We start from the raw sequence: 19184 nt of genomic DNA, 5'->3' as shown, positions 1-19184 counted from the left end.
TCATGGTTTTAATCGCTCCTGTCTGTCCCATTCTATCTTTGATAGCTATGGTGAGTGCAATACCCTATCCAGACTTGTGCTGTTTGGGGGCAGCTTCCTCCGCCGGTGGTGCTGGCTGGGTTTTGGTGTGGCATTTTTAGGTCTGGTCCTGTGGCATGGGGGTTACAGGGCCGTTCGATGGCCTCCCTTCCCTGACTGTGCACGCCTGCAGGGGTGGTGGTCGCTGACTGGCACAGTGCGGACTTAGTGTAGGGACCCATGTGTATCAGATACCTGCACGCGGTACATGGGGCAGTGTGGCTTGATCAATTCACATACAGAATTCTGATGTTTTTTATGCATCCAAGAGGTACTAGTATCAGCCATAGGTGTGAGGTGCAACACTCTTTTTCTTCCCTGAACCGTATTTTGTTTCTCTCTTTTCTCCGTGTTTTGCACTCCTCCTGGTGAGACCCACATGACCGCAATTAGCAGGAGACACCTGAGTGCTCATGGTTTTAATCGCTCCTGTCTGTCCCATTCTATCTTTGATAGCTATGGTGAGTGCAATACCCTATCCAGACTTGTGCTGTTTGGGGGCAGCTTCCTCCGCCCCATCTTTTTGCTAGGAATAATTGCATTTAGGGTAATTTTAGATTAAGCGATTTTTCGTTTTTGTTGATTAATGCTAAACAAGCACTTTTGGGAAGGACCTGAAATCGCTCACCATAATACACAGAGCAATAGTCGTAAGTTACTATGGCTACTAAGATAGTTTACTACTTCTCATCCCAGCAAAGGAAGGAACAATGGGGGAGACTTATCAAACATGGTGTAAAGTGAAACTGTCTCAGTTGCCCCTAGCAACCATCAGATTCCACCTTTCATTTTCCAAAGGGTCTGTGAGGGATGAAGGGTGGAATCTGATTGGTTGCTAGGGGCAACTGAGCCAGTTTCACTTTACACCATAGGGGAAATTTATCAAACATGGTGTAAAGTGAAACTGGCTCCGTTGCCTCTAGCAACCAGATTTCATTTTTCATTCCTCACAGACTTTTTGGAAAATGAAAGGTGGAATCTGATTGGTTGCTAGGGGCAACTGCTGAGCCAGTTTCACTTTACACCATGTTTGATAAATCTCCCCGAATGTGTACATACATAGAAGATTAGCGAACATTTAGTGAACGATTAGTGAAGGATTAACAATGATTTTAGGGTCAGCTTAAAAGATGCAATCAACGAAACAAACGATTTCTCGATCATTGCCTAAATACACACAGAATGATTATCGTTTAAATTTGAACGATATAACGATTTTTTGCACAATAATCATCCCGTGTAATAGGGCCCTTAGCTTGACTAATTAAGAAAATAAATAATTTAGGTTTGATTTCCCTTTTAAACTATTGAGAGTACATTCTGTATCTCCCTCCTAGTGCTGGTAATGTCACATATCACCCACTGGGCGGATAGGAGATTGTCTATGCCCTCAGCCCTTCCCATTCCTTATATGAGGGAACACCAGGGTGCCCTCTGGTTTATTTCCTCCTGCCTTATTTGCAAATACAGATAGGGGCACATCTAGATACAAATGTATGATCTAGAAAATGTACAGTATAGTATGGTTTAGAGTAGACATTGTAGTAAGGGATAGTCCGAACCCTCCGAGGTTCCGGTTCGTATGAACCAGAACGCTCGGCATCAGATTCCCGCTGTCTGGCTGCTCCGTGGAGCGGGTGTATACAGCGGGAGGACCGCCTGGAAAACTGGGATACAGCCTATGTACGAACCCGAACCGAACTCGGTTCGGACCATCCCTAATTGTAGTACAATAAGTAAGATTGCTGCAAAAAGTTGCTAGAAAATGCTTTCAGGATCATCCTAAAGTGAGTAAGGAGGTAACAGTATCACTTTAAGCGTGCCTTTACACGTACAGGATCCGCAGCAGATCCGCAACAGATTTGATGCTGTGTTCAGTTATTTAGATCAAATCTGCTGCGGATCTGCAGCTGCGATACGGTGTGTGTGAAGCTACCCTACAGGGGTTCTCCGGAGTCTGTGAAAAAAATTTTTTTGCTAATACAATGACTGCAATACTTTGTAGTATAACTTTATTTTAAAGTATAGTGTTATTTATTTACATATGTATTTCCGATGACTAGCAACAGTAAGGGGGCACACAGCCCCCTCTGTGGCCCCCAATGTTTGTGTCAGGAACAGCGGGGCTGGTGGTGTCCCACCACGGGTTTTGCTATTGGTTACACCCTTCGTAAAAACCTATACTTATTGTGAGTCAGTGGTGATGAAAGTAGTAATAAAGTTTCTCCACTAGATGTCGCTGTTACAGGGCTGGAGTATAGAAAGGGTTATTGTTTATTTGTGTGTCACATGGATCTGTGAACCTATGGGGATGTCTTATTCTTCTATCCTATTATCTTTCACTTTACTTCTTCTAATGCACTCTTCACCCATTCACAGCGCACCTTAGATACGCTGAGGAAGGAAATCCCATGGGTAGAGAAAGTGTATGAGTCTTTTGTGTTGGACGTTGTAGGGGAAGGACGCAAGTTAGAAAGCTCCCTACAGTGGTCCACTTGGGCCCTGGCCCTCTGCTAAGTCCCCCTACCTTAAAAGAGTCAGTCTTATGCTGCTTTTACACGAAACAATAATTGGCCCGATCGTACGATTAATGATGTCAGAGTACCGATTTTTTCATAACGGTCAGCGTGTAGACGGTACGATATATCGTACGGAAATTCGTTTTGCGATCGCTTAAGCCTATCTCCCGCATTGTTTAAATCGGCGAACGACTCTTTACACGGAGCGATCTGTGAATTTTTTGCGAACAACGAACGATAATTTTAGAACATGTAAGATCAAAATGAACGATTTCTCTTTTGTCGTTTGATCGTTCGCAGCGTTTACATGTACGATTATCGTTCAAATTCGATCGTTATCGTGCAAATTCGCACGATAATCATTCAGTGTAAACGCTGCATTAGTCTGTGCCTGTGTCATCCAAGGAACATTAACTAAGGTTGCTGCAGCCTCAGGCATAGGCTGCAGCGACAATAATTTACTGTGCAGCGGCAAGAGGGGGTTAACTTTATTAAAGCAATGTAGTTTAAATCTCCGAAGTACCCCTTTAACTTTAAGTAGCTGTCACTTAACTAATATGGTTTACATTAAAGGGAAACTATTTTTAAAGTGTTTTTTTTTTTTTTTATGAAAAAAAATTACACTGTGCCTTGTCATTTCTCTAATATACATCTGAATTGAATATGGGGTCAGAAGAGTCTTCCAAGCACCCTTTCTCCCTGCTCCCCGCCACAGCTATATACCTTATCAGACGGAGCTTCCCACTGCATCTCCATAGCTCCCATCTCCAGTGTCAGACCTAGCACCATAGATTTACATTACGCTGGAGATGGGAGCTAAGGCGATCCAGTGGAAAGCTCCGTCTGATAAGGTATAGTTGTATGCGGCTGGGAGCAGGAACAGGGAGAAGCCTATTCTGGCACCAAATTCAAAATAGATTTACATAAGAGGAATGAATATCATGCACAGTGCTGCTTGCTAGTCATTTCTCATAAAACAGTAGAGGTACACTTCAAGGCTATGTGCACACTGTGTAAGAGACCGGACGTTTCGTGACCAGGCCGGGTCACGGAACGGCCGGTCTCTGAAAAGGTCATCCCGATTGGTATTGCAGTCCCGGCCGGATGATCTTTTCGTCTGCAAGGGTTCTGGTGCGGGTGCATCTGTGCGCGCCCGCATCAGAACTCTCCACTGCACGCTATAGAGCAAGAAGCAAGATCCGCTCACTCCATAGTGTACACTGTTTTCTGTGGCCGCTATTCACTTAATAGCAGCTGCAGAAAACTGACATGTCAGTTGTTTGTGGTGCCACTAGGGACCCCGGTCGAAGCGTATACCCTGTGTATACGCTCCGGCCAGGATTCCATAGACATAGAGGTAACGTATATTTTTTGTAATAATCGTGGCCGTTGTACAAAGACCGTGATTTTACGAAAATATATGCTGTTAAAAACATAGCCTAACATGTATTGTGTGTATGATCTATTCCTGTTATATTTTTCATTTTTTTGTGTGTCTATAGTTCTTATTTATACACTGTTATTCCTTATATTTTTTCAGCCTGCAGTACCCAGTGTGAAGAAGACAATGCTATCGCACACTGCCCTACAGAAAGAAAGGCGCGCACAGGCCTCAGCCATAATGAGAGAGATTCAAGGAAACGGTACAAACGAGTCCAAGGCCATTTATATCGATTTATCTAAAATGTAAAGTAATGAATATGTTGTCATCGAACCGACGTCCATAAATAATCTGTAAGAATATCGCCCATCCTGGGTAGCTGAGGCTTTTGTAGTTGTCTGGTGAGATCTATTTTCAGATGAACAACTGCGGTACAGGAATGAAGCTGAGTAACAGCTGACAGATAGTCTGCCTGGATTGACTTTCATCTTTGTCTTTAGGGTTAACACTATAAACAGCTTCATAGTTGGGATCCCGTGGGTGAAAGAACAAACATGACTGTAACTTAGTCAAAGGAGTACAGACAAAATACACATAGTATATACAGCATGCAGAATAACTGGTATGGTGCTATTTTAGATGCTTGTCCATTATTAGGCTATGTTCACACTACGTAAAAGTACGTGTTGCCGATGGCAACAACGGCCATACTTTGTACGCCTGTGAACACTGCCTATTGATCTATGGGATCCTGGCCAGAGCGTATATACATCGTATATGCTCCGGACGAGATCCTGTGCGGCGACATGTCAGTTTTCTGCGGCCGCAATTCAATAAATTGTGGCCATAGGAAACCTTGTCAGTTCACACAATGAAGCGAGCAGCTCCGGCCGCTTGCCTCATTGTGTGCTATGGGAAGTTCTGATGCGGGCGCGCGCTGATGCGCCCACATTAGAACCCTGCGGCTGGAAAGATCATCCTTAAGTACTGTGACCCGGCCGGGGTCACGGAACGGCCGGTTGTTCGTGTAATGTGAACATAGCCTTACCGTGAAAGACAGGGCATATATTACAACTAGGGGTGGATACAGGTTTAGGGTTGTTGAGGGAAACGATATACTCTGACTCCTCCACCAGAGATAGAGGGCCAGTGGTAAGCCTCCACTTCAAACTATCCTTAAAGGAGTATTCCATCAAAACTTTTTTTTTTTTTTTAATCACTTATATAGATTTGTAATTTACTTTTGTTTAAAAATCTCAAGCCTTCCTGCACTTATCAGCTGCTGTATGTCTTACAGGAAGTGGTGTATTCTTTCCAATCTGGCTCAGTGCTCTCTGCTGATACCTCTGTCCGTGACAGGAACTGTTCACAGCAGTAGCAAAGCCCCACAGAAAACTTCTACTACTCTGGACAGTTTCTGTCTCGGACAGAGATGGCAGCAGAGAGCACTGTGTCAGACTGGAAAGAATACACCACTTCCTGCAGGACATACAGCAGCTGATAAGTACTAGAAATCTGCAATTGTTATATAGAAGTAAATTATAAATCTATATAACTTTCTGAAACCAGTTGATTTGAAGGGAAACTTTTTTTGCTGGTGTATCCCTTTAAAGTCTATGTTACTCATCTATTTTAGTCCACTCCTAGTTGCAATAGATTACAAAACTTTTATTGCTGCGTGTATAGTCTAGGCTGTATTTACTGTGCTGTAGATGCAAAGTAAGATTTGCATGTGCAGCACAGTCTTCTTAGAAGTCAGTGCCCTGGAAAGCATAGCATAAAATCTACAAATGGGGTAAACGGAGTAATCTGGTTGCTGCCTCCTCATTTACAATATAGGAAGGGGGTCACTGGCGAGCCTCTTGTAAGGGGGGTCAAACTCTGATGAAATTCTCTGAAGCCGAATAATTTATTTCCCTTTGCACAAAGGGACACAAAAAAAGTCGGACGGGTACTTCCACCTATTAGGCTGCAAATGCTAAGTGGTTATAGAGCCACTGGTTGGAGTAACAGTCTTGAACGTTGCAGAACAACAACACTCAAATTTAAAGGGAACCTGTCACCTAGACATTGCAATCTAATCTATCACCATTATGTTATAGAGCAGGGAGAGCTGAGCAGATTGATATATATCTTTGTGGGAAAAAATTCTGCATAACTTGTAAAATGTTAATAGAAATCCCTGCTCATTCTATGGCAAGGAGTCCAGTGGGCGGAGTCACTCCATGGACTGGAGTCTTTAGCATGGAAACATCAAAAATTTCAATCAATAAATGACAAGTCATACTGAATCAATTCCCATAAAGATATATATTTAGATATATATGTTCAGTTTCTTCTGTTCTATAAGATGATGCCGATACCTTAGGTAGCATTTTCATGGTGACAGGGTCCCTTTAACAGTTTCTGAAAGAAGCTAAGGGCCCATATTCTGCAATAGATCCTGGACTTTACTAGTAGGTAGTTACAATAATTAAATAGTTACAATAATTAAATAGACCCTACATAGTACAGTGTGTCTGCACACTACTGCCAAATAATGCCCAAACCTAAAGGGGTGGCTCACCAAAAAAGTACCGTATTTCTTTCAAATCAACTGGTACCAGAAAGTTACATTTGTAATTTACTTTTATTAAAAAATCTTCTCTTCCAGTACTTATCAGTTGCTGTATGTCCTGCAGAAAGTGGTGTAATTTGACAAAGTGCCCTCTGCTGCCACCTCTGTCCATGTCAGGAACTGTCCAGAGCAGCAGCAAATCCCCATAGAAAACCTCTCCTGCTCTCCACCCTGGAAAGAATACATCACTTCCTGTAGGACATACAGCAGATGATAAGTACTGGAATACTTGAGATTCTTTTTTGTCAATAGACGTAAATTACAAATCTTTGACACTTTCTGGCACCAGTTGATTTGAAAGAATTTTATTTTATTTTTTGTTGAACAACCCCTTTAAATGCCAAATGAATAGTTCTGCAAATACAATACAAAAAATTATATATTATATATAAATATTATTATATATATTATTATTTTATTATACTATTATTATGCTAATATTGTAGTGGCATTTATATGCAGTAGTAGTAGTAGGTGTTATCTGCCACAATTACTACCCAATAAATTACATGCAAGTTTTTAACTAAGTTGTTCTTTTAAAGTGTCCCTGTCATCTAACAAAACTTTTGACATGTCACCTAAAAATGAGGAAAATAGTCCAATAGCATCCGTTAGTGATCGGGTATCCACGCTTTATTTACAGCAACAGTTACAGCAATGCAATATTTGAAAAAGACCGTCTATGGTTGAAACATTGCATTGCTGTACCTGTTGATGTAAATAAATCACTACTTGTCCACATAGGGGATCATGGGTAATCCAGCGTGCATCTTACCATCCGGGCATGTTCAGTCCAGTGCCCGATAATAAATGTAAACGCGCGCAGATCTGCTAGATCGTCGCTCGTTTACTGGGCCTATTACACGGCCCGATTGTTTTTACAAGGGCTGCAGGGACATTGTTACCGATGTCCTTGCAGTCCTTGTTTAACCTTTATACATTACCTGTCCAGGCTGCAGGACTCCTCTTCCTCTGTGCTTCTCCCCAGGTCCGCGCGCTCCAGCTTCAGAGAGGCCTGTCTCAGCTTACAGGCCGCTCAGCCAATCACTGACCGCGGTGGTCCCAGACAGTGATTGGCTGAGCAGCCTGTCAGCTGAGACAGGCCACTCTGAAGCTGGAGCGCACGGACCCGGGGAGAAGGACAGAGGAAGAGGAGCCCTGCAGCCTGGACAGGTAATGTATTCTTCTTTGCTGATTGTCAGCGCCGGCCGTGCACCGATATTACATGTAACGACGCGCAGTCGGCGCCCGACAATTATAGGTCAGAACCTATATCAACGATCAGCCAATGACAACGATCATCGGCTGATCGTTGTCTTTATTACACGGAACGATAATTGGCCGGATAGGGCCGATTCGGTCGATTATCGTTCCGTGTAATAGTATCCTTACACACTGTGCTGCTGCGCCCAACTATTGTACTGTTATGCCATAGACAAATGTAAAAGGTTTTTAATTGGTCCTAGTTCAGACCCCCACAGATCATTAGGCCTTATTCACACATCCCGTAATTTACGGATCCGTATTTCCATATCCAAGTTAGTGCACACTATCAGTAGATTACAAGGATGCAAACCTATGCTGAAAAAAAGGACATGTCCCAATGCGGACCCAGATTTTTTTTTTACGGATCCTCTCATAGAAATCAATGGGATCCGCTATTTTTACGGATTGTTACCTGTTTGGCATCCGCATTTCCATAAAATATACGGATGACTCATAGGTCATAAGGTTGTGTTTCTAAGCAACCACAACCAGGAAGAAGGAACTGCAGAAGCACAGGTGCTGGCAAACAGAAAGAGAATGAACTAATTAGCAGAACTACTGTATCTCACAGTAAAGCAAACCAGAAATGGCAAAATAAAATGGCTGACAGGTGATTATGTGACTTATTTTAGGCAGGGCCGGCGTCAGCACAGGACCTATCTGGGCAAGTGTCGGGGCCCACAGCGCCTCTAGAGGCCCAAAGCTCTCTTAACTATACTGCAGGCTGAGCGCTGCACATCAGAAAACACAAGAGAAAGAAGCAGGGCCTGCACAGAGAGAAAAGGGTGAAGGGACTGATCACATGACCCGCAGGTCCTCAACCTTAGAGAGCAGCCAACAGAGAGGAAGATGGAGAAGACTGAGCTGTAAATGCTGTGTGTCTGTGTGTGTCAGTCAGTAATGTCAGTCAGTCAGTAATGTGTGTGCCAGTCAGTCAGTAATGTGTCAGTAAGCGTGTGTGTCAATAATGTGGGTGTATGCTAGTGGTGTCTGAAGTTATTGTGCATAGTGGATGGATGAGGGGCCCGCTGAGTCGACCTGGAGCCGACCCTGATTTTAGGGGTTGGGCATGCTGGTGCTAATTTTTTTTAACCTACTCAACTTAACTAGTATTCTGCAGTCAGTACAAAAAAACGGATGTACGGAAATACACATGCAATACTGATGCCCAATCCGTAATTTTTTGCGGATTATACGGGTCGTATTTCCCGCCAAAAAAAAAATGACTGAACGTGTGAATAAGGCCTTAGAAAGAGCCAGGAGAAATATGCTCCCTGCAGTCTCTGTGCTCCATTATAAGGCCATGTTCAAATGGCGTATTGTACCGGCCATTCCATGACCTGGCCGCATCACGGAGCGGCTGGTCTCTGCAAAGATCATCCCGGATGATCTTTATGGCCGTAGAGTTCTGATGCGGGCCGCCCACATCAGAACTCCCCATAGCACACTAAGACGTAAGCTCGCTTCATAGTGTGCACTGACATGGTTTTCTACGGCCGCTATTCAATGAATAGCGGGCGCAGAAAACTGACATATCAGTTGTTTGCGGCGCTGCTAGGGATCACAGCCGGAGCGTATACTATGTGTATACGCTCCAGCCGGGATCCCGTAGAAGAACGTGCAGCGTGTATTTTCGTACAAAGTACGGCCGTTATTGCCGATTGCAACAACGGCCGTACTTTTACGTTGTGTGACAAGAGTCCTAAAAATAGCCGTTCAGAAGTAATAAGTAGTCCAATAAATCATGGGTCCATAAATGAACCATAATGTGTTGCAGCATTCAATGCCTCTTATAAAAAAAAGAGGGCATCTAAGGTTTTAGCCTCAAGCAGCAATGATCTCAACCAAACCTAGATATTAAATAAATTCTGCATAGAAAAAACGTATCCTCCATCCACAGCATAGGAGATAAGTGTCAGATGACACGGGGTCTGACTGCTGGGAACCAAAAGATCTCAGTGGCGGATTATAATGTGGGCGGTTTGGGCGGCCACCCAGGGCCCAAAGCTACTGGGGGGCCCATGGACGTCCAAATTCCCCACATCAACGGATGCAGCTCTCCCAGTGTGCACTGTACTCTTCTGTCTTCCAGCACAGGCAGCATATGTTACCCGGCTGAGTGATTTCCCGCTCAGCCAATCAGTGACTGGGGCAGGACACCGCCGGGGTGTGGCGATACAACTGGAAGAGTTGGGTATGTAACATACCCAGTGTCCAGACGAAAATGACTTCCGGCGGAGATCAGCGGAACCCGGAGGCAGTGCAACAGAGGCACAGGGACTGGTGAGTTTAGATTATTATTTTCTGGTCTAAATGCTATGTAATGCGGACTGAGCTAATAGCACTGCTCTACATCACACATGAAGTAGCAGAAAAAGGCGCAGAGGGCGCCCCTCCATCTTCCAGCACTTGGCTATTCCATTGTATCAGTGATGGGCTGATAAAATTGAATAGAAGGAGAGGAGGCTGCATGCAGGATTGCACACCGCAGCTCCCTGAAAAGGCTGTCATTTTCAAAGCCAGTTCAGGAGAACTACAAAGTGACTGCATGTGGTAAGGTGTGGCAACAGGCCCCCCAAGCATACGGGCCAGGAAGCAATAGTGACACTGCTTGATATGAAGATGTGACCACTTGAGCCAATCACTGTCTGGAGAGGGTCATCACTATGGTTGGTGATTGGCTGCAGTAGACAGATGTCTATATTGAAAGGAAGACCTAGGAAGTACGTATGTAAAAATATTTATCTATCTATCTCCTATATGTGGTGTGTGATCGACCAGTCACTTGCTAAACGGTACTGTGTGACGCCACTACTGTGGTGTTTGGTCGGTGGAGTATAGCTCAGCCAGGTGGTAGGTTGTCGTGATGCCAATGCTGAATCAGCACACAGGTATGAAGGCACACCTGCTTTTAGTATTTGAGGCTGGCTATACCCTTTCCCAATGGTCGGTTACCTGCCGGGTTATCACGGTGGTCCGGAATAGAGATATGACCCCCCCCGGACTGTCGGTACCGCCTCCGACAGAAAGGGGAGATGACCCAAGGACGGTGTGGCTGCTGTGTAGGTGCTATTGCAATAATCAGTCCCAATAGAATAAATAAACTTTTTCTTTACTTACGAGTACTTTGGCATACAATTAGACAATATTTTGGACTTGACTTGACCAAATTTGCACCGAGAACTGAAGAAATAGTGAACGTAGAGTAGCAGTGCTGACTTGGTTGCGTGCTGAGAATAACGGGGTGAGCTGAGAGCAGTGGAGAAGAGTAGGTTGTGAAAGTTCAGAGTAGTGGAGAGGAGTTTGTCTTGAGAATCCCAACCTAATGTAGTAATGTGCTCTGCTGAAACTTTAAAGAAGTAGAAGAATACTTGAGAAGAATACTTGAAAGAAGAAGAATACTTGGGCCTGTGTTTCGACCTTTGTCACTGCACTACCTGTTGCCCTACAGTGTCGGGTGACCTGTCTTCCTAGGGTGACACAAGCGCCAGTTCCCTGAGTTGAGTGAATTGTCCGAGAGTGTCCCGGTGTCACCTGCATTGCGAGATAGAGTACATAGGCTTGTAGCAACTTTGCTTTATCCGGATCAGTTCCTCTGTTTTAGGATACTGTCCTGCACGACGTGGGTTGGTGTGATCCCTGAATTGTCCTTTCTTTAGGTGTTTAGCTCTGCATTAGAGGTAGAAGTGTTGCTTTAAAGAAGAAAGTTTCTGTGTCTTTCATGAGCATCTGTCCACTACCACACTCCAGACTGGACTACACTGGACTGACTAAGTGTGTGACTACACTTCCTCTCCCCATGTGACAACTTCCTACAGGGTGTGTAACAGCTCCTGTGAGCGGTGGAGAAGAGAGTGCAAAGAGAAAAGAGGATAGCGATAGGTGGAAGGAAAGAACAGTTCTCATTGGTGGTGCAGATCCTGAACAAAACATTAACCCTTGATTCACTACAGCCGTGCAATATACAGACATAGATACACATACTAGCGACACCTAGTGGCAAAACTTATACATGACTTCATTACCACTTAAACTTGAGTACAGGCTTTTGCGAGGGGTGTTCAGACTTGTAACACATGTGGTGGGACACCACATCTATCTATCTATCTATCTCCTATATCTATCTATCTATCTAGGCCACCAAACAACCCTTTCAGGTAAAAAAATATATATATTACTTTTTTGACAATTTCATCGATTGAACAGTGTTTCAATGACTTTCTGCTCCAGTCCTTTTAGTCATTAGAAAACTTTCATCCTTCTATGTGCGCTATTCCTATTTCGTATTTGCCCTCTACAGAACACTGCAAAGACAAAATTAGTCAGCACCTCCTAAGAAAGTGATATAAAGGACAGCTGCAAATCTGATGTGTCTGCATTACAAAAGAACAAACACAAAGATACAGCAGCCTCCTGGGAGCATCCAAAATGGACTAGATAATAACCAAATTGTATTTTATTTATCACTAATTAAGTAGTCTTGGACAGATAGGAGGAGTATGTGATCAAAAGGGGGACATCACTTCCAAATTTACAATGCACAAGTCAATGTTAGCCCACAAATCTGAACATGACAAAAGAAATAGATAGATAGAAAACACTGGTATCAGCTAGTGCTTTGAGTAATATATAGAGCTATAGAGTGGCTATTACAGTATATACAGCCAAAAAGATTTGGGGTGGAATACCTCTTAAAGCACTGGTGTCAAACTCAGGCCCTCCAGCTGTTGAAAAAGTACAATTCCCATCATGTCTATACAGCCAAAGCTTTCGCTATGCAGGCATGATGACAATTGTAGTTTTATAACAGCTGGAGGGACTTTTTTGCATTGTTAAAGCAAAGGTACCCTTAGGTATATCGCTTTAAGATTTTTACATCAATAGACTGGCAGCGGCTCAAGGATGCCGATGCTGCAGTCCTTTTTTGAATCGCTGGCCGGTTCAAGTGCACAGTGCAAGTCTATTCCAGGGCACCTGTCTGGCCTGACGCTCTGCAGGTAGGCCTGGCAGCCCCCAGTGTGACGTTCTGCCCTCCCTTCAGTGACGCGGCTCCATTAAAATCAATGGAGCAGCGTCACAGAGGGGTTTCGTCACACTGGGGGCGGGCAGGCCTACCTCCAGTGCCTCAGGCCAGGCCGGCGCTCAGAAATAGACTTGCACCATAAATTTAAATAGCCAACCCATAGCTCCATATATTGTTTAAAGTAAGTAATTACCTGTTCTCCACTCTACTCCATCTCGCTCCTTCCTCCTGGCCCCCACCTTCTGAGACGTGGAACACCTGTCCTCCCCTCTCTTAAATGGGCTGGGTTAGCGATTATCACACACACACACACACACACACACACACACAGATGACAGATCTGTCCTCTACTGTGTTCTGCCACAGCTCTGGACATGGAACTGGTAGCAGCAGTTTGGGAGAGGAGTAGGCAGGGTAGGAGGGCTGAAATGCAGAGGCGAGGAAAGCAATGCATTCTGGGAATTGTAGTACTGAGCAACTGCTGAAACAGGAAGTAGTAAGAGGATATGGTAAGGGAGAGGATTACAAAGAGGTAAAACAGATGTATTTTTGGTGGTGCTATATGATTCTAGAGCGTTTGCGTCACTGAAGAACTCCTTTATAGGCTTGACAAATTTTTGTGACTAACTTAAACAGACTAGTTTATAAAAAGATACACATAAAGGAAGTACAATTTCTTGACTTCCTGGTACCAGGAATAAACATATGTCACCCTTTGTTTTCCAGTATTATTTGCATGTATTGCATAATCAAGAGAAATCATCACACAGTAAAATATTTATATATACAGATAGTTCTTTCCCACAGACGCATGATGAGTAGAGATGAGCGAACTTACAGTAAGTTCAGGTTCATCCAAATCAATACTTTGTGCCTTTGACTCCCGGTGACTGGAGGCGATAGATGCAGCCCTAGGGATGCAATTATAAGCCATGTTTTCTGGGTAGTCCTTGGGCTGCATCCATCTTCTCTAGACAGCGGGAGCCAGGAGCCAGCAAAATTACTGTAGGTTTACTCATCTCTAATGATGAGACAAATAGCAGACATAACCTAACCATAAGAGAAACAGATCACAGATCTCAGGGAGACCAGCCAAAACGACAAAACTGCCGTCTGCTAGTGAAAGCGCTCAATGCAGTGAAATCCTAGGTGCATTGCCCCCTGGGAAACATGAATATTCAAAAGAAGAGCCCGTGGAGCCTCATCAAAGAGTCTTGAAACAGAGGACTAGCCGGATATCCCTCCGGGAAGGACCCAGCCAAGGGGTGGCTCCTGTACGGAAACCACCAAAAACACCATATTAAGTGGCCCTATCAGTCAATGTAATGACAAGGGAAAAACCAAGGCCAGGTATCCATCCACATACAGCTGTTTCGGGGTGTTGCCCCTCATCAGTGTGGAGCAGGATTCTGGCTAGGTGGGAGCAATGCCTAGTGGAGGGATATCTGGCCAGTCCTGTGTTTCGAGACTCTTTGATGAGGCTCTTCGGGCTCTTCTTTTGCATAACCTAACCATGTAATATATTATTCAGATTTATCTCTAGTCTTCCCTATATGATGCTTCTAATGTAATGTATCTGTAGAAAGGAATATGGCACTCACCCTTCTTGTTGCACAGATATCCAAATTCTTTTTCATCCAGACATAAAAATGAACATAAAAAGCACAGGTCTACAAGAGGGAGCTTGAACGCTAAGGGCAGTGGTGTCCGTTTCGTTCACTAAAAAGTAATGTAGTATTTGTATAAGTTTCATATGCGCCAATGTGTTATAGGTTCTACTGCATGTGACACGGCTGTGTCATTACAGTGTCGCGGAGATTCAAACAGTTTTCTCGCTCCCGTCATGATACAGGGCTTCCCTGTCCGTGGGGCCCTAATTTTCAGGACATGGGAATAAGCCCTAAATGTGGAGATTAACTGGACATATGATGAAATATGCAAGAATATCAGCCTGACCGCAGGGCATGCAATGTGTGGAAATATGGAAACAAACATATCTGCCACTTAGGATGCCTCTATTAGCATGTCTGACATCTCCTTGGCACTTCCATCTTGTGTTAATCCCAGTAGTTAATGTGATATCCATCACTAGAAAGGTGGAGTGTAAATGCTATATACATAAAGTATAAGCACTGTAAATACTCTTGGCCAGTGCTACTGCTAAAGCCAACAGTTTTATTAATAGCTGTAAAAAATAAATAGGCGAGCCCCTCTTATGTGAAGAGTTCCCTGGGGACATATGCATCAGCTTTTATATGTAGTGGAATCAGTGTCGGACTGGGGTACCTTGGGCCCACCAGGGAATATTTTATTCTAGGGGCCCACCCTGCATACACCAGATATACCCAGCGCCAAACCTTTCACATTACTATAGCGACTTGGCACAGTGCTGTGTATGTGACCGGCAATGCTCGCTTACTGTTAGTAACTTGTCAGACACTCTATGCCAGGGATGGGGAACTGCCGAAGGCTGTCCAGGCATGATGGAAGTTGTAGTTTTGCAACAGCTGGAATGGAGCTCCCATACTTATACATCGTAGCCATACAGCATGAAATTAAGAAAACAACATGAATACAGTAACTGATAGACTGATACATAGGAAGAGAGGGCTCTGCCGGCGAGGGCTTACAATCTCCAAGATGTCCCTCTATGGGCTGCCACCTATGAATGGGAGCTCCATTCAACTGCACACAAAGATAGAGCTGCATAATGAAGCTTTGGAGAGAAACTGTATCTCACTAAGAGTGGCCATTCCTTTTAACTGGTAAAAACTATAATTTTTTGGCCTCACATCTCCCCATATAATAAGTAATGTATGGATAATGATAGAAATAAAGGGCCACAAAAACGTTCCAGCGATCACTCGTGCAGGCTTGAATGTCCCTGCATCGGCTGCTATTTATATATGGAAGCTCTGTTCCAGCAATTACTCATACAGGCCTGGATGTCCCTGCATCGGCTGCCATCTCTGTCCGAGATAGGAACTTTCCAGGGCGGGAGTGGAAAGTTCCTATGAGGATTTGTTGATGCTCTGGGCAGTTCCTGTCTCGGACAGAGGTGGCAGCAGAAAGCACTGTGTCAGACTGAAAAGAAAACAACATACAGCAGCTGATAAGTATGGGAAGACTTAAAGTGTCACTGTCGTATTTTATTTATTTTTTTCTTGCAGAAATCAATAGTCCAGGCGATTTTAAGAAACTTTGTAATTGGGTTAATTAGCCAAAAAATATGCCATTATCTGCATTTAAAAAGCCTTTTCCCAGGTCCCCCCCCCTCCCTCCTCTTTCCATCCACTGCAAAAAATCAGAAAATTGTGAATTGTTGCATCAGACATACCCAGTCTGTTCTAGGGAGAGAGGAGGGGGGGAGGAAGGAGGGAGTTAGCCGACAGCAGAAAGCAGATAACGGAGGATTATGGGCACAAACAGCTGGGTGACAGCTGTAATCAGAGCTCAGAGAGGTCAGTGCTGACTGTCAGAGGAGATAAAGGGTGTGGTATTTGTAGATTAACTCTTTGTTGTCCTGTTTTGGTCTTTTATTTAGCTCTCTCCATAGGAGAACAATGAAGACAGGGGGAGAGCTTCAAACTGCTAATAAACCTAATTACAACGTTTTTTAAAATCGCCTGTACTATTGACTTCTGCAAAAAAAAAATTCACGACAGTGACACTTTAATATTTTTAAATAGAAGTAAATTACAAATCTATATAACTTTCTAAAACCAGTAAATTTAAATCTGGATAAGCCCTTTAAAGGGTTGGATGGATTTTAACAACCAAAGTTATAAATGGTTTAAGGTGAGTGGTTCTCAAATGAAAATATCCATACAACCCTTATGTGTGTGACCTGATCGCCGTCCCCATTTATCATATTCAGAACTTTCATGTGTCCTGTATCCTCTAATACACCAAAGGCCAATGCACCGCATTTATTATGATCAGGCTTACTGCTATGTGCACTGAAAACATATTGATGCAATGGAACAAACATGATCCGCAGCTCCTAACAATATATACGTTGTATAAGACTCTATTAATCATCCTCCAGTTCTATTCCCAGTGCTGAATAACATGCCAATATATAATAATAGTCATGCTCACCTTCCTGGCATCTGCACTGACCTCTAGTTAATGAATGTATTTATGTAACCTTGCGTCTACCAGGTTCTACCAATGGAGATCACATGAGTAACTATAAGGACTCTTTCCAAGAATGTTACCTTCAGTTATCATCTACTGGTTACCATACGTGTACAAGTCTACAAACCACATAATAGTGGCGTATTATAATCCGAGGAAGTATAATATATATAATTTCTAATACCCATAGGGGGACATGTATTAAGTCCGGCCCCATTACACGGAGCGATGTTCGGCCTAATCGCGCTGATTCGGCTGATTATCGCTCCGTGTAATAGAGATCCATTGGTTGATTTAGGTTTAGGTTTGGATCTAAAGTTGTCGGGTGCCAGCCATGCCACGCATCACTACGTGTATTAGTGCTGCACGGTCGACGGCTGAAGATTACCAAAGCACCTAATGCCTTACCGCTCCCGGTCTCCTGTGCTCAGCAGCTGTGGTAACTACTGCCCTGCGACCAGTCACTTGCTAGGTAGTTAAGTGTGACACCACTTCTATGGTGGATGGTCGGTGGAATATAGCTCAGCCGGATAGGAGGTTGGCTATATTGCTTCCCAATGGTTGGTGATCTGCCAGGTTGTGATGGGTCCAGGGGCGTAGCTAGGGGTTCAGCCTAGGGGGGCGAGTGAGTCTGAGTGGGCCCCCAACCAACCTTACCCATAGGGAACCTCAGCAGGTGACAAGGCTTTCTGAATAATAAAGGGAATATTCTTCTACATTACTCATAGTGGATAAGGATAAAGAGCAGTGTAAGAGGCTTCTGTACATTTCACATATAGAACCACAAAAAAATTTAAAGTGCTTAAGATTAGAAAAATATAGCTGCCTTCTTCCACAGACAGCACCACTCTTGTCCTCAGTTTGTGTGTGGTATTCGACTGAAGTGAATAGTGCCAAGTTGTAATACCACACACAACCTAAGAGCAGGGGTGGCGCTGTTTTGGAAGAAAGCAACTATGTTTTTTTTTTTCTTAATTCTGGAGAACCCTTTTAACCAGATTATCTTTGCCTAAAAATAATAGTGGTATAGGTAATAAGTTTTTAGACATTAAGGCTATGTTCACACTGCGTATGAGTCCGGCCGCATTTCGTACGCCGGCGTACATGTGCGGCTGAAAATACTGGCATGGGAAAAATCGACATGCGGCCGGATGCGTACGAACCGCGAACATACGCCCGTATTACAGTTATGCTTCCCTAGCTTGATTCCAAGCGATCTGAAACAAGTCATTTACTTGGAAATCTTCGCCCAGCCCCGTAAACCACACGGAGCCTTTTGGATTGAAAAATCAAGTTCAATTTGGCTTTAATAAGTACTCCGTACAGGACCGCATGGGAATCCACGGCCGTGAGTTTCAACATTTCCGTCCTCAAACAATGTTCTTGTTCATTTTTCACGGCGCCGTATGCGATCCGGCCGTAAGCTCATACGTAGTGTGCACTGTGCGGCCGTATATCGTATACTTTCAAGCTAACGCATCAACCTCAAAACTACGTGCGTATATTCGCGGCTCGCACTACGGCCGGAAACATACGCAGTGTGAACATAGCCTCAAAGGGGTGAGCTGGTTTTGATCATACATGTACAATCCAAGATATGTGGAGATATGACCCACCTGGACTGTCAATACCGTCACCCACAGAAAGGGGAAATGACCCAAGGACAGTGTAGCTTGTGTGTAGGTGCTGGTGCAATGATCACTGAGTCCCAGTAGAATAAATAAACTTTCCTTTACTAGCAAGTCTCTGGTAATACAGGATAAATAGTGACCGTAGAGGAACAGATTTGTGTTCACTGAATCTGTGCTGAGAGATACTAAGGTAGTGAGTAGAATTGCAGTGCTGACTTGGTTACATTCTGAGAAGAGTAGAGAGTTTAGAGAAGTGGAGAGGAGTTTGTCTTGAGAGTCCCAACCCAATGTAGTACTGTGCTCTGCCAGAACTTTACAAGAAGAAGAATCCTTGAGAAGAAAATACTTGAAAGAACATGTGCCCGTTTTTCGATCTTTGTCGCTATACCACCTTCTGCCTTGTAGTGTTGAGAGACCCGTCCTGCCAGGGTGACACAAGCCCCAGTCCTAGTTACCTGAGTTGAGCAAAGTGTCCGAAATTATCTGGTGTCACCTGCTCTGCAAGTTTGAGTACATAGGCCCTTGGCTG

General features: G+C 43.9%; 1 protein-coding gene and 1 long non-coding RNA gene across 4 annotated transcripts in view; one reads left to right on the top strand and one right to left on the bottom strand.

The window, feature by feature from the left end:
* The window catches only part of LOC138797802 (uncharacterized), a 131503-nt gene that overhangs the window by 60586 nt on the left and 51733 nt on the right, over positions 1–19184 (bottom strand). The window contains exon 3 of one of the 2 annotated variants that reach the window (XR_011363995.1): positions 14492–14603. The exons of the other annotated variant lie outside the window; for it this stretch is intronic. This is a non-coding gene — a long non-coding RNA (uncharacterized lncRNA). Of the gene's footprint in view, positions 1–14491; positions 14604–19184 lie in introns of those variants that run through there. 2 annotated transcript variants of the gene reach the window in all.
* Positions 1–19184, top strand: part of MYOZ2 (myozenin 2) — a 68204-nt gene that overhangs the window by 11193 nt on the left and 37827 nt on the right. For both annotated transcript variants that reach the window (XM_069978449.1, XM_069978448.1), the window contains exon 2: positions 4138–4240. In XM_069978449.1, coding sequence (XP_069834550.1) covers positions 4165–4240 — 76 coding nt within the window. In that variant the 5' untranslated portion in view covers positions 4138–4164. The remainder of the gene's footprint in view (positions 1–4137; positions 4241–19184) is intronic.

The sequence above is a fragment of the Dendropsophus ebraccatus genome, chromosome 7, assembly GCF_027789765.1.
Source record: "Dendropsophus ebraccatus isolate aDenEbr1 chromosome 7, aDenEbr1.pat, whole genome shotgun sequence".
Classification (NCBI taxonomy): Eukaryota; Metazoa; Chordata; class Amphibia; order Anura; family Hylidae; genus Dendropsophus; species Dendropsophus ebraccatus.
The sequence above is the reverse complement of the archived record's forward strand: the minus strand, read 5'-3'. Positions and strand labels throughout refer to the sequence as shown.